The sequence below is a fragment of the Choloepus didactylus genome (genome assembly GCF_015220235.1).
Source record: "Choloepus didactylus isolate mChoDid1 chromosome 11 unlocalized genomic scaffold, mChoDid1.pri SUPER_11_unloc2, whole genome shotgun sequence".
Lineage (NCBI taxonomy): Eukaryota > Metazoa > Chordata > Mammalia > Pilosa > Megalonychidae > Choloepus > Choloepus didactylus.
Genome location: NW_023637579.1, coordinates 2,630,522 through 2,647,084, shown reverse-complemented (window position 1 = coordinate 2,647,084; position 16,563 = coordinate 2,630,522). Strand labels below are relative to the sequence as shown.

General features: G+C 37.2%; 2 protein-coding genes across 2 annotated transcripts in view; one reads left to right on the top strand and one right to left on the bottom strand.

The window, feature by feature from the left end:
* Positions 1 to 16,563, bottom strand: part of LOC119524586 (zinc finger protein 596-like) — a 1,058,357-nt gene that overhangs the window by 625,241 nt on the left and 416,553 nt on the right. The gene's annotated exons all lie outside the window — the stretch shown is intronic.
* LOC119524518 (olfactory receptor 15-like) lies at positions 12,748 to 13,782 on the top strand. Its single transcript, XM_037823207.1, has one exon. The coding sequence runs from the start codon at positions 12,748 to 12,750 to the stop codon at positions 13,780 to 13,782; it is 1,035 nt and encodes a 344-aa protein (XP_037679135.1).

Genomic DNA, 16,563 nt, shown 5'->3' with positions numbered 1-16,563 from the left:
GCTTGATTTTTCCCTTTTGATTTGTTACTGTGCTGTAATACGTTGATTGATTTTCTTATGTTGAACCCTCCTTGCATGCCTGGAATGAACTCCACTTGTTCATGGTTTATGATTATTTTAATGTGTTTTTGGATTCGATTTGCAAGTATTTTGTTGAGGATTTTTGCATCTATATTCATTAGGGTGATAGGTCGGTAGTTTTCCTTTTTTGTAGCATCTTTACCTGGTTTTGGTATTAGATTGATGTTAGCTTCATAAAATGAGTTAGGTAGTGTTCCATTTTCTTCAATGTTTTGAAAGAGTTTAAGTAAGATTGGTGTCAATTCTTTCTGGAAAGTTTGATAAAATTCTCCTGTGAAGCCATCTGGCCCTGGGCATTTATTTGTGGGATGCTTTTTGATGACTGATTGGATCTCTTTGCTTGTGATTGGTTGGTTGAGGTCTTCTGTTTCTTCTCTGGTCAGTCTAGGTTGTTCATATGTTTCCAGGAAATTGTCCATTTCCTCTACATTATCCAGTTTGTTGCCATACAGTTGTTCATAGTACCCTCTTATAATTTTTTAAAATTTCCTCAGGATCTGCAGTAATGTCACCTTTCTCATTCATTATTTTTTTTATATGGGTCTTCTCTCTTTTTGATTTTGTCAGTCTAGCTAGGGGCTTGTCAATCTTGTTGATCTTCTCAAAGAACCAACTCTTGGTGTTATTTATCCTTTCTATTGTTTTTTTGTTCTCTACGTCATTTATTTCTGCTTTAATCCTTATTTCTTTTCTTCTACTTGGTTTAGGATTGCTTTGCTATTCATTTTCTAGCTTTTTCAGTTGATCCATTAGTTCTTTGATTTTGGCTCTTTCTTCCTTTTTAATATATGCATTTAGTGCTATAAATTTCCCCCTCAGCACTGCTTTTGCTGCATCCCATAGGTTTTGGTATGTTGTGTTCTCATTTTCATTCGTCTCTATATATTTAGCAATTTCTCTTGCTATTTCTTCTTTAACCCACTGATTGTTTAGGAGTGTGTTGTTTAACCTCCAGGTATTTTTGAATTTTCTAAGTCTCTCTCTAAGGTTATTGACTTCTAATTGTATTCCACTGTGTTCAGAGAATGTGCTTTGAACAATTTCAATCTTTTTAAATTTATTGAGGCTTGTTTTATGTCCCAGCATATGATCTATTCTGGAGAAAGTTCCGTGAGCACTAGAGAAGTATGTGTATCCTGGTGATTTGGGATGTGATGTTCTATATATGTCTGTTAAATCCAATTCATTTATCAGATTGTTTAGGTTTTCAATTTCTTTATTGGTCTTCTGTCTTGTTGGTCTATCTGTAGGAGAGAGTGATGTGTTGAAGTCTCCCACAATTATTGTGGATACATCAATTGCTTCCTTTAGTTTTGCCAGTGTTTCTCTCATGTATTTTGTGGCACCTTGATTGGGTGCGTAAACATTTATGATTGTTATTTCTTCTTGCTGAATTGCCCCTTTTATTAGTATGTAGTGACCTTCTTTGTCTCTCAAAACATCCCTGCATTTAAAGTCTATTTTATCTGAGATTAATATTGCTACACCTGCTTTCTTTTGGCTTTAGCTGGCATGAAATATTTTTTTCCATGCTTTCACTTTCAATTTCTTTGTGTCCCTGTATCTAAGATGAGTCACTTGTATGCAGCATATTGATGGTTCATTTTTTTGATCCATTCTGCAAATCTATACCTTTTAATTGTTGAGTTTAATCCATTTACATTCAACATTATAACCATGAAGGCATTTCTTGAATCAGCCATCTTATCCTTTGGTTTATGTTTGTCATATATATTTTTTCCTTTCTCTATTAATATCCTTTAATGTACCCATACTGAATCTCTTTAGTACTGTACCTTTCTCCATGTCTCTCCTTTCTTTGTTTCTCTATCTGTAGGGCTCCCTTTCGTATCTCCAGTAGAGCAGGTCTCTTGTTAGCAAACTCTCTCAGCATTTGTTTGTCTGTGAAAAGTTTAAGCTCTCCCTCAAATTTGAAGGAGAGCTTTGCTGGATAAAGTATTCTTGGTTGGAAATTTTTCTCACTCAGAATTTTAAATATGTCATGCCACTGCCTTCTCGCCTCCATGGTGGCTGCTGAGTAGTCACTACTGAGTCTCATGCTGTTTCCTTTGTATGTGGTGAATTGCTTTTCTCTTGCTGCTTTCAGAACTTGCTCCTTCTCTTCTGTATTTGACAGTGTGATCAGTATATGTCTCAGAGTGGATTTATTTGGATTTATTCTAATTGGAGTACGCTGGGCATTTATGATTTGTGTATTTATGGTGTTTAGAAGATTTGGGAAGTTTTCCCCAACAATTTCTTTGAATAGTCTTCCTAGATCTTTACCCTTTTCTTCTCCTTCTGGAACACCAATGAGTCTTAAATTTGGATGTTTTATATTATCTATCAAATCCCTGAGGTCCATTTCGATTTGTTCAATTTTTTTCCCCATTCTTTCTTTTGTGCTTTCATTTTCCGTTCTGTCATCTTCCAGGTCACTGATTCATTGTTCCACTTCCTCTAGTCTTGTACTATGAGTGTCCAGAATGTTTTTAATTTGGTCAACAGTTTCTTTAATTTCCATAAGATCATCCATTTTTTTATTTAGTCTTGCAATGTCTTCTTTATGGTCTTCTAGGGTCTTCTTAATGTCCTCTATATCCTGTTCCAGGCTCTTCTTGATGTCCTTTATATCCCATGCCATGGTCTCATCGTTCATCTTTAGTTCTTTGATTAGTTGCACTAGGTACTGTGTCTCCTCTGATCTTTTGATTTGGGTGCTTGGGCTTGGGGTATCCATATCTTCTGTTTTTTTCATATGCTTTAAAATTTTCTGTTCTTTTTGGCCTCTTGTCATTTGCTTAACTTGATAGGGTTATTTTAGGATTTGTAGATCAATTGAAATCCTCATCTCTAATTTGTCAGATCTATGGCTTCATAGAGTACACTTTCTCTGACTAAACAGCAGGTGGTGTCCATGAGCCACCTGTTCCCCTCAAGCCAGTTCTCCCCTGCTTTGCCTCTGTAGTGATTGGGGGAGTAAGTCTTCTGGGGTCCAATTGGTGTACCAAGCTTGCATGTGTATTTGGTGTTGCCTGCCCTGTATAAGGGGCATATGTCTGGGTGGTCAGGGAGGGGGGTAGCTCTAATAATCAAATCTCCCTGGTATTCCTGGAGTTTTAAAACTGCTGCAATAGTCTAATCCTTCAGTTCAGTTCTGTCACAGTTTGTCTCTGCCAGTGACCCACATGTCCTTGGTATTGGTGTGTGGCCCCTGAGACTTGCACGTCGGTCCCTCTTCCAGGCCTTGCACCTCCTTGTCCTCTGTTGAGGGATGACTGTGCTATGTCACAGGTGAGTGCCATCCCCCCAGGGTGGCACTGAGCTGCTGCCAGCCTGTGTAGGGAGGCTTCCAGTCTGCTGAAATTATGTCTGAATTGGGCTTGTTAATTCACATTGCTCCACCTTCCCAAGTCTGGGACAAGCAGCTGAGGTTGCAGGGAAGGCTAATGTCCACGCCCAATTTTGTAGTATATGTGTGTTATTGGAAGCACTTCCATCACACTCGGTTGTCTGGGGCAGCTCTGGGCTATGGGGTTGGTGAAGGGCAGAAGTGTTTCCTGTCCACCAGGATGATGGCTGTGAGGACACGCCCCCCTTTTCTTGGGAAGTTGTGATGTTTAGTGAATTTTCTCAGCCATTGGATTATTGCGTTTTGTCTCAGAGCTCTCTTAGTTCTGCTCATGTCATGACCTTCCCAAATTGCAAGTCTTTGAGGCTTTCTGTATTGGGCATCTTAGAGTAATTGTTTTAGAAACAGAAAAAAAAAGATAAAAAAAATAAAGGGCCCTCCTGGCAGATCTAATGTGTTATTGAAATGCTAAGAGACAAAGCAATTAGGGCTATTAAGGAAAGATCCAGGGGGCAGAGAGATCAGTTTTTCTTTGGGATTTGCAAATAAGCCTGCAGGGCCTGAGCTCTGCCCTTCCCCTTTCTATGTTCACCAAAACTCCAAAAAGGCTCCGCTTTTATTTTTGAGTTTTTCTTGCTGTTTCTTGCTATGCCTATCTCCTCTCTGCTGGGCTGGCTGCTCTCAGATTCTCTGGTGTCTGGTCTCAGTCTATCTATGGTTGGGGTTTGGATCAGTAGAATGAGTTTCCAATAAGAGCTGCCACTGCAGTTCTCCCTTCTCCTTCCCAGTGCTGATGACCCATCCTCCCATGGGATTGAGCCTGGCAGGGAGGGGCACAGGTCCCCTGGCCACAAAAACTTACAGATTTTGCTGATCTCAGCAGTTCCACGTTTTCATGAGTGTTGTATGAAGTATGCCCAAAGTCAGATTGCTCTGTGGTGTCCAGTCCACACAGTTTCTGGCTTTCAACCTACTTCCCTGGAGGAGTAACTAAAGCATACACTTCACCAATCTGCCATCTTGCCCCACCTCCAATAGCTTTCTTTTATTGTTTCTATTTCCAAAAGAGCTCTTTGCAACCCCTCCCATTTTTGTCACCTTTTTCTTTTTGTCTAAACTGTCATTACTGATACTTTTATAGAAGTCCAGACTCTTCTTTATGTAAAATGTAGATAGTCTAGAGTTTCTACCACCAACCATGTGAACAAGATTTAGAGAGTGCCAGAAAGGCATTTTAGACCTGTTTTCTTGAATTGAATCTGAGTTACATTCAATGAAATAGGGTGAATAGAGGAGATTGGTGAAGATTTTTAAAGATGGGTTGAGGCTCAACTATAAAATATTTGTGATATTTCTCTCTCCAAGCTAAGTTTGCATCAACTCATGATGGTTTTATAGTGTGGAAAAGGACATTTCAAGAAAAACTGTACTGTGAAATATAATATTGTATAAAGAAGCCATAAAGTTGCCCATATGGTAAGAAAATATAAATTTACTCATCTAAAGTTTGAATCAGTTTTCTGTTGAAGTAATGTAGTCATATTTAACATATACTGCTTCATAAATAATTAACCACATATTTAACTACAGCAAGTTCTCTCTGGTGGACAACAGTCTATTTCTCTACCCTTTCCTTGATATGAAGACAAATTACCAGAGCCTCAATTTCAATCCTGTTCTAGGTCAATTTTATTGTTTCATGATCTTGCCTTCAGCTCACCCAGATATATTCCCAGGGCAAAGATCTATTAGAAACTGATCCCTCTAGCATGCTCCTCTCTATAAACTTGTGATCTAAACTAATTACATGAAATGCCTTGGGTCTCAGAGGATCCAGGAGAATAAAACCCACAGAGACTCCATTCCATTTCAGCAAATTCTTTCTCACTTGGCTAAATTTGGATTAGTTCTTCCCCTCTCTCAACTGAATTCTAGATACACAGAAGAAAATCTGCCATCTTTCTGACCCAGTTCTTAATGTTCCAAGCACTGTTTCCTCACTTCTCTTGAAATTTTCTTTCACACAACCTCAGGGTAAAAATGGGTGGGAGACAGGAATGAGTCTGGACCCAGCATTGTAGGATTGAGAAAGCCTTCATGACCAAAAGGGGGAAGAGAAATGAAACAAAATACCGTTTCAGTGGCTGAGAGATCTCAAATGGAGCTGAGAGGTCATTCTGGAGGTTATTCTTATGCATATATAGATATCCCTTTTTAGTTTTTAGTGTATTGGAGTAGCTAGAAGGAAATGCCTGAAACTGTTGAACTGCAACACAACAGCCTTGATTCTTGAAGACAATTGTATGCAGCTTGCATGGGGTGACAATGTGATTGTGAAAACCTTGTGGCTCACACTCCCTTTATCCAGTGTACAGACAGATGAGTAATAAAATAAAGACAAAAAAATCTATAAAAATATGGATGGGTATGGGGTATGGGATGTTTTAATTTTTATTATTTTGGGGGGATGGAAACATTCTATGATTGATTGTGGTGATGAATGCACAACTATATGATGATACTTGAGCCACTGATTGTATACTTTGGAGGGATTATATGGTATGTGAACATATCTCAATAAAATTGCATTTAAAATGGGTGGAAGAGGCAAGGTTAGGTTTAAACATATGTGTTAGCCCTCTCCTTCTCTTCCAGTGACTTCCACAGAGGGATCCATAGAGCTGATTCTCTCACTGAATGAGAGTGGATTACTCCAGGTAATGTGAAGTAAAACACAGAACCTCAAAAAATAGCATTAAGGAAAAAGTCCCCTCAAAACTAACCATGAACACCTTCCCACCACCACCACCAACAGTAATTGTCAGGCCCAGGTACATATTAGGACTGAAATATGGATGCATATTTGTGTGTATATATGTATACACGTATATGTGTTTATGTGTATATATTTATATGTGTGTATATGTACATATATGTATATGTGTGTACATATGTATATATGTGTATATATGTATGTGTGTGTGTGTGTGTATCTATATTTCTAGAAGTCAAGCAAAGGATAAGACAACAGTCCAAAGACCCCCAGGAGGAGGAACAGAGAAAATAATCATCCAAGCACATATTGAGTTTAGTATGTATTGAGCATTATACTTAGTATTATATAAAAAGACAACTGAATGTAAACTTTCTGTTGCCCCACATCTTACATAATGGTAGAGAGAAGTGGCTTAAGAAAAAGTAAAATCTAATCCTAGACTAGAATGTTGGGTAGAATTTGAGAAAAGAAATAAAAAGATTTTAGTACGACAAGGGACAGAAATATCATTTTCCAGTGAATTGAGGTAGTAATGAATGTTAAAGAACCTGATATGAGAATCTATGTGCAGCCATAGTTGAAGGTGGAATTAGATTGACATTATGGAAGCAAGTTCAATATGCCAATGTGAATAACCACAGCATCCAAATATTCATTTTAGGTATTTATTAAATATCTACCACAGGCCAAAATTAGCCTGGTACAGGGGAGACATAGGGAACATAATCATAGATTAAGCTCCTAAAATGTCCACAGTGCAGCAGGAGGGATCAAAAAGACACTGTAATCTCAGAAGAATATGCAGCAAAATATAGACATGAAGAAGGGGAAATCAGTAGACATTTCACAAAGGAAATGATGCTTGATCCAGTTCTTACAGGATACATAGAACTCCAGAAATTTAATGTAAAGGAAGAGAGAGAAATAAGCACATGCAAAGGAATGTCAGATTAGAGTGCATGGCTTTTCAAATGTGGTTGGAGTGAGTTGTGGGGAGGGCAAGATTAGAGAGAGAAAGAGTAGGGCAACATAGAGGCCAGGAAAGAAATGTTGGTGTTTGGAGGGCCCCTGGGGGGGTTTTAAAACTGAGGACTGCAATTTCTGAAGATTACTCTAGCAGCTTAGCATGAAGGATAGATTAGGTTAGGTGACTCTAGAAATAGGATCATGTCAATAATAGATATGAAGTTTCACTTATGGCAATGGTTTCCACTGGATGATGTGAATCAGCACTGAATTTCATGGAGAATTCTTGTTTGTGTGGTTTTCCCAAAAGTTGGTGGATCCAATTAAAGCCCAGTGACTTGTAATGATATTCTTGCAGAGAAAAATTCTTAAAAAAATCCTTTTTATTTACCCAAAATTAACCTCTGTATAATTTTCCCATATTTGATGTAGTTTTCTTACTGACAAACTCAGTATATTTTCCTCTGTTTAAAATTAGAACTATTTAAGGAATGATAGTTTTACTATGGAATGTTTGTTAGCCATACCAATAACAGTAAATCCTTCAAGGAGATTCTTCTATTACCCTTTTTCAGATTCTAACCAAAACTGCTGTCCCGGACACTTCAGTGGAACAATGACCAAAGTTAAATATATTGCCTAACAAAAAACAAATGTTATTTTGCAGCACAGAAAGTGCTGTAACTTTAGCTTTTCATGCTCTGGACTACATTTCTATTAAAAAAGCCAAAAACTTCAGTACAACTTCTCATAATTTCTCCACATATCTATTCATTTTAATCATGTGATTGGAGGAATCCCCCAGAATTTTATCACATATACTATTCCCCAAGTTTCTTCATCCTATAATTGTACAATTGGATTTTTAAACAAAACCTTGGATTTTTTATTCATCCCTATTCAATGTTGTCTTTTTATTCAGAATCAGTTTCTTGCCTGTTGAGATCATGCATATTAGTTATCCCTGCCAGCCTAGAGTCATCTCAGATTTGCATTTTCTTAGAATGCAATAAGCATAAGGCTTGGACATCTGATTTGGGATCTTATCATGCACAGTGCCACATTCTCTTGCAGGTTTCCTAATCTCCTGGTGCCACTGTTTCCATAAACTTTACTATATATGTTCACCAGTTATTTAGCAGCATTTTATTATGTGCACATTGTGTGTAAATTAAGTGTGATGGTCCTCAATTTAGAGATGAGGAAATGAAGGCTTGATTGGAAGATAAATTAATTGTAACAGTCACTATAACTAAGAATGGTGAGAAATAGGATTTGGTCATGACCAAAGAGCTCCTGCTGTTTTCATATGTATGCTTATGTCCTGTGGTGTCTTTTTTTGTTTGTTTTGTCACCAATTATTATTATTATTTAGAAAGGTAATTCTTTTAAAAGTGAAGAAATGATCAGTTAAAATATACTTTCAGTGTACCAGGAACTGTTCTAAGCCCAGTTTAGTTAAACACTCCAAATCCTGAAAGGTGAACATTACTTCTTCCATTTCTATACATTATTTCTTTCATTTTTATACAAGAACGTCCCTTACCCAAAGTCCTTCATTTAGTTATGACTGGTAGAAGGTGAATGCAGATATGTTTAGTCTGGATACAAAAACTTGGTCCACTCCACTCTATAAGATCTTCTACTTTATGTGTATAGGACCTCCCAACCAATCTACAAGCTCCAGTTTCCCAATTATGCTATATTTTCACATTTTATTAGAAATAGCCTACATTTGTTTCTATTGATCATATCTTCTAGATGAGATTACAAACTATTTAATAATCTGCACTGGGGTTTTCCAAGGTTGATCATCAAGCTTACTAATATTTAATCTCAGGATTCTGTTTTCTCTGTTGAAAATTCTTACCTGGTGGGATGTTTTCTGTTCCTTAAGAATTGCCCATGACTGTATATATTTGCAAGTTAACTCAGTGTATTGTGCTGTAATTTCTATGAGTCTAAAGAGTTAAAAGTGTCAAAATACAAGTGCTTATTCCTAGTTGCTTAACAATATGTCACTAAAATGTCCTCAGGAACTCTTTCTAATTTGAAACTATTCTCTTTCCTGAAGAATATTGAATGTATTTAGCAATGAGTCTATTTCTTCCTTTTCTGTGTTTTTATTCCAAATAAAAATGATATTACCTTTAACATTTTTCTGAGACCTTAACTCATGCTGTATTTTTCAGCCTTTCTGACATTATTTTTCCAAGTTCCTGCTATTTTTTTAATTGAATCTAGTTCATGTATATCATGTCTATTCTTCCCATTTGTGTGATAAAATGTTCTTCAAAATTTGGAACATATGAAAATATTTGCTGCATGTGAAATACAAAAGATTGAGATTAAAAAGATAGAATAATGTGTAATGGATAGATAACATAGTAGAAGTGGGTAATGTGGAATTTAGAAAAGTCAATCTACTGGTTTTTATCAGAACTGTTTTCATCTGGAAAATGAGAGGACCAAGGGGAATAACAGTTATGGTAGTAGTAACAGTGTCATATGCCAGTGTTGATAATGGTTGCAAAATTTTGCCTGACTGTGTGTCTGGAGAGTGCTTTTTGTTCATGCAATCTTCGCTGTTAAGCATGAAAGTTAGAAGCTTCTTCAAGATTTGTCTCAATTAAGTTCCTAAAAAGTGTTTGTTCTCCAATGAAGTAGGAGAGGCAAAGAAATTCCCAAAGCTTATCTTTAGTTAGTCAATCAGCTAGTTTCATTTTTATGACTTTTTTGGAGAAGTCAAAAGCTCACAGAAAAATCATTCATCAAGTACAGAGTTCCCACATACCCCTGTTTATTAAGTCCCTGCATTAGTGTTTGTGTGGTGCATGTGTTACAATTCATGGAAGAATATTTTTATATTTATTATAACTATAATCCATTGTTTACATTAGTGTTTACTGTATGTGCTATTCAGTTCTATGGTACTTTTAAAAATTTTTATTCTAGAACCATATCTACAACCTAAAATTCCCCCTTTTACCTAGGTTCAAATATAAAACTCAGTAGAATTAATTACATTCACAATGCCGTGCTGCAATAACCATTATCCATTAACAAAACTTTTCCAACATCCTAAACAAAAACCCTACCATTTAAGCACTAACTCCCTGCACTGTACTCCCATCCCAGCCTCTGGTAAACATTATTCTAGTTTCTGAATCTATGAATTTACTAATTCTAATTATTTCATATCAGGAAGATCATAAAATATTTGTCCTTTTGTGTTTGGCTTCTTTTATTCAATGTGATGTCTTCAAGGTTCCTCCAAGTTGTAACATGAATCAGGAATTCATTCCTTTCTTACTGCTGAATAATATTCCATCATATGTATGTACCATCTTTTGTTTACCCATTCATTGGTTGATGGACACTTGGGTTGCTTTCATCTTTTGATAACCATGGATAATGCTGCACTGAACATTGGTGTACAAATACCTGAGTCCCCACTTTCAATTCATTTTGGTATATCCTTAGTGGTGGGATTGCTGGGTCATTTGGTAGCTCTAAACTTAGTTTGCTGAGGAATGGCCAAACTGTCTTCCACAGCAGCTTTCCCCAATTTTACATTTCCACCAGCAATGAATGTGTGTTCCCTTTTCTTTACATCCTCTCCAATACTTGTAATTTTCTGTTTTTTTAATAATATCCATTCTGATAAGTGTGAAAATGTATCTCATTGCAGTTTTGATTTGCATTTCTCTAATAGCTAGTGAAGTTGAGTGTATTTCCATGTGCTTTTTAGCCATTTTACAGGTGTCTATTCAAGTGTTCTTCCCTTTTTTAAATTAGGTTATTTGGCTTCTGTTGTTGAGTTGTAGGATTTCTTCATATATTCTGGATATCAAACCCTTATTGGATATGTAGCTTCCAAACATTTCCTCCCATTCTGTAGGTTGTCTTTTTACTTTCATGATGTTCTTTGATGCACAGAAGTTTTAAATTTTGATGAAGTCTCATTTATCTATTTTTCTTTTGTTGCTTATACTTTGTGTGTAAAGGCTAAGAAACCACTGCCTAAACAAGGTCTTGAAGATGTTTCCCTAGGTTTTCTTCTAGGAATTTTATAGTTTTGGTTCTTATATTAGGGCTTTGATTTATTTTGAGATTGTTTTTGTATGTGAAGTGAAGTACAGGTCTTCTTCCTTCTTCGTGTATGGATATCCAGTTTCCCAGCACCATTTGTTGAAGAGACAATTTTCTTTCCCAACAGAGTGAACATGGCATCCTTGCCAAAATCAATTGACCATCATTGTGAGGGTTTATTTCTGAGCTTTCATTTCTATTCCATTGTTCTATATGTCTGTTCTTGTGCCAGTACCATACTCTTTTTATTACTGTGGCTTTGTAATATGTTTTAAAATTGGGACGCATAAGTCCTCCAAATTTATTCTTCTTTTTCAATATGGTTTTGGCTCTTCAGGGCCTCTTATCCTTCCATATAAATTTGATGACTGGCTTTCCCATTTCTGCAAAGAAGTCTGTTGGAATTTTAACTGGGATTGTATTAAATCTGTAAATCACCGTGGGTAGAACTGACATCTTAACAATATTTAGTCTTCCAACCTGTGGACATGGAACATCCTTCCATTTACTTAGGTCTTTTTTGGTTTCCCTTCATGCATATTTTGGAATGTTTGATGGTGTCCCACAGGTCTCTTTGGTTCTAATCACTTTACTCAATTGTTTTTTCTTCTGCTCCTCTGCATGAATCATTTCACTTACCTTGGCTTCAAATTAAAGAGAAGCAATTAAAACTAGGAAGATGGGAGTTACATGAAAAAGTAAAGGAGAGAGTATTATTCAAAATAAACCACAATTTTCTGCCTCTTACCCCACAAAAAGAATTCAGATCTTCAGTTGCTGGAATAGCAACACCTCCCCAACTTCTAACCTGTTTACTTGGGCATACAAGTATCCTTCACCTAACTGAACTGAACAGGAACATAAGGTAGCATTTCCTTTAAGAACTTTTCTGAAAGAGATAATTCAGATGCAAAGAACCACATGCTCTGTTCATCATTATGTGAAAGCACTGTGCTTTAATAATGGATGGGAGTTGGAGAAGTAGACAGATATGGATTAGATACAGACAATAGTAGCTAAAATTTATATAGAACTTAGGATGAAAGATAGATAGATATACAGATAAGGAGAGATAGATAATTGATAGCGATAAATACATAGGAGTGTAAAAACTTTCAAATAAACATAGAAGATAAGGACTTTTTTGTATTTACTTTTAAAATGAGGAGACTGAATCACAGAGAGGTTAAATGACTGATTTAAACCAGCAACATTTCCCCAATTCTGCAGTCTTAGCACTACAGTATACAACAGTATACACTGCAGTATACAACAGACAGTTTTGAGACCCAGATATAGAGAGGAGGGAGAGAAAAGAGAAAGAGGAGAGTGATGTCTCCATATAAACAGATAGATAACTAAACTCCATATAGAAATCTCATCATATCAAGGCTATTTCAGATCTATCCCTTGTTCAATGCTAAATGTTAAGGCAGAGTTTATGCAGATTTAGTCCATCTTTTGAGAACTTCTAACAATTATGGAGATTATCACACCAACATTGTTGAAGGATTTGAAATTATGCTTTGCTCATCTTTTAAACCTTCTCTCTTTCATTCAAGACATAAATAAGGTGACCACAATGGAAGCAGAAAATGTAAGTTTCCCAAGTACATTTGTCTTGTTGGGCTTCTCAGATCATCCATGGCTGGAGATGCCCCTCTTTGGAGTGGTGCTGATCTCCTACATTCTGACCCTGCTAGGGAACAGCTCCATCATCCTTCTCTCACTGGTGGAGCCCAGACTCCAGACACCCATGTACTTCCTGGACAACCTCTTGGTGCTAGACCTCTGTGTCACCACCACCATTTTGCCCCAGCTGCTGGCCAACCTATGGGGACCACAGAAGACCATTGTCTCCTGGGGCTGCATCACACAGGCCTACTTTTTCCACTGGAGAGCATGCACTGAATGTGTTCTGTTGGCAGTGATGGCCTTTGATCACTATGTGGCTATCTGCCGGGCACTTCAGTACACTCTCATTATGCATCCCCATTTGTGTGTGCAGCTGGCATCTGCAGCCTGGTCCAGTGGCCTGGACAATTCAGTGTTTCAAGCCACCCTTACCCTCCAAATTCATCACTGTGGTCATCACACCCTGGACCACTTCTTCTGTGAGGTGCCTGCTCTGATCAACCTGGCCTGTGGAGAAACCACTGCTAATGACTTGGCCTTGGTTGTGGGAGCCATCCCTTTTGCACTGGTGGCTCCCCTGCTTGTATTGGTCTCTTATACCCTCATTGCCAGGGCTGTGCTGAAGTTACCTTCAGTGGAAGGAAGGTCTAAGGTCCTCAGCACCTGCAGTTCCCACATGGTGGTTGTCAAAATGTACTTTGGGCCAGCCATCTACATGTACCTCCAGCCTCCTGCCAATAGCACCCAGGCCAAGTTCATGTCCTTCTTCTACTGCATCATCATACTACTTTTGAATCCACTCATCTACACCTTAAGATACACGGATGTCAAGAGTGCATTGAAGAGAATCCTGCAGTCTTATGGCAGGGTGAATTTATAAAAAATTGTAAAAGTCATAAAAAGCCAAACCATCTCTACCTGTCTCTATAACAACCACATGGACACCACAAGCACTGGAGCTTCCATAATTCCAAATGAGTGTCCAAGATCACCAAGGAAAAATGTCCCATTTCTCAAAATTGACCATCCTGATATTTAAAGAAACACATCCTACTAGACAGTACTGTCTTCTAAAATATCAAATGCAGTCATTGTGTCCTTCTTGAACTTCTCCACTTCTTTTCAGTAGACAGAACAAGCAACAATGGTCACACATATATGGGAGGGTGAAGAGCACCATCATTTCAAATTCCCTTCTTCAAAAAAGAGCTCCCCTTTTCTGGATGCCCTGCAAATAAATTTGCTAAAAGCTTCTGTTCAGATTTCAACAGACTTGTCAAACAAGACTTGCATTAAGTTAATCACACTTCCTACCCAAACTATTTTCAAACTCTCCTATCTGTCTTACAAGCAATCTCCATCATCAATCACCTTGTCACTCTACCATTGATCATATTCTTACTTCATCAGTGTCCTCATCATCTCTCTTTGATCATTTATTCAAAATAATAATTTCACCTTCACTATAACAAATTCACTTCACTTCCCTCAATCAATTTATATCAGATATAATATGATTAAATATGCCTTTGTATTTCTAACATGTGTTTGAGGCATCTTCTCCATTTTCTACCTTTTCCATTTCACTATAAGCTTTTAAAGATTAGGGGCATCCCTCTCCCTTTCTATATTGATGCAACAGATTAAGTGATGTACCCAGAAAAGCATATGTTCTTAAACTTGATCCATTCATGTTTGTGTGAATACATTATGGATAGGACTTGTGAAGTTGTTACTTTGTTTTCCATGTGGCACACTGAATCAGCATGGGTCTTAATTCTATTACTGGAGGCCTTATGAAGAGAAAGCCATGGGGAGGAGGCAGAAGCTGGAAGTCAGTGGGAACCTGGGAAGAGAAAGGAGAGGACACTGTCATGTGATGGGAAAACCAAGTAACCCATGGATGACTGGACAGAATGCTTACCAAACTTGTGAGGAAGCAAGCCTTCTAGCCTCTGAAACAATGAGCCAATAACTTCCTGTTGTTAAACCAACCCTTTGTATGGTGTTTGCATAGCAGCTGGGAAACTAACATGGCTGATCAGTAAATATTAGACTCTAAATACCTGAGGTACATCTAGCAAAAAGCAGTTATTGAATAGAGTTTTGGCTATGGGTTAATTAAAATCAAAGATGATGTAACCATTTGCTGGGGAAAAGAAGCACTTGGTGTCCCTTTTTAATTTTTCTTAGATACCTGTCAAAGCCATGGGTGATTTCCTTGATGGAGGATATCTATTTTTGTTCTATTTTAACAAAGAAAGAGCTGAAGTTATTAGTTCACTAAAAGCATTGAACCAAATAGTTTCATACTGACACTTACTCTATACCTAGTAATATTATTTAAAAACATATATTACCAAAACTAACTTCAAACCTCTTTGTGAGAAATCTTCCATTTTCTGAAAAGAAAAGAAACTGTATCTGCATGGAAATTGACACCCAAGCTCATGAAGAAAAACTGGAAAACTAGATACTTGCTTGCAAATTTCTTAATGGACTTCAGTAAATTTTTTCATAAGTTTAAACAATTGCAAAGGAGTACACTATGGTGTATTATTTACTGTCCATTTGCTTTAAATATATTTTTATTAAACTTTGAGACTGTGGGTTTGGTTCATTCAATTTTTGGAAAATTCCAATTTCCCATCTAACTACATGAGCAAATATAGTCCTCATTTTCACATCCACCAGGCTAATTAAACTTACTTTTCATTTTGAAAATTCTACTTTATTTCTTTTGGATTAAGCAAGTGTGTTAAATATGTAACTCTGTGGCCTCCTCCTCGAGTTTGGATTCTAATCCTAAAATATAAATTGATAGGCAGGTGAGAAATAAAGGAAGGTAAACTGACATTGATTGGTGGAAATGGAGGGATGAAAGAGAAGACATCGAGCACAGGCATGAGTTTCTCAGGTGAATGAAATCAGATGATGCTGCCTTCAATATTTCTTACCTAAACTCCCTTTGCTCAGGATCCTCCACCATATACAATATATATTTTAAATTATCCCTTTGTTTGGTGTGGATTTCACCCCATAGAGCAAAACTTCTTAGTAATAGATAGATTATGTATACAGAATACATTTTCTATAGTGAAGTAGAAGAAGGGTGATTGTGGAAAGGGGGTGGCAGTGAGAGTGAGCACCCTGCTTCTGCATTCTCAGGCAGATCCATCTGAGGAAGGCAAGAAGTGGAAGCTGAAACGTCTTCAGTAGTAACTCTTAAAAGGGTTTTTAAGTTTATGTGTAATATCTCTCATGCACTCTTTAGGAATTTCCAAAATTATTTCACTTTAGAATGAAAGATGAGATAGCACACAAGCTACCAGGTTCCTGCTCCTAGAAAGTGTGCAAATAGCATTATCTGGAAGAAAACCTGGTCCTTGGTGAGCAAATCCTCCCTATGCAGTGTCCAGAAAACCCTCCAGATCAGAGCAAAGGAGAACAGGAGACTTCAGAGCCAGAAAATCACAGGGGACCTCAGTGGACAGACTTGGAGAACTGAAAGCAAGGGCTAACCTGAGAACACTTATATAAAACCAACATGCAAGAAATAACATCATAAAAGATCACTGGTAGCTCATTCCATAATAGGATCACTGCTCCTTGAAGGAAATACAACAGAATTTTTTACTGATTTCAGCTTCAGGAGAAATGA

What these genes read in the sequence shown, in the direction of transcription:
- LOC119524518 (XM_037823207.1), top strand. Translation starts at nt 12,748, where the DNA reads ATGGAGATTATCACACCAACATTGTTGAAGGATTTGAAATTATGCTTT.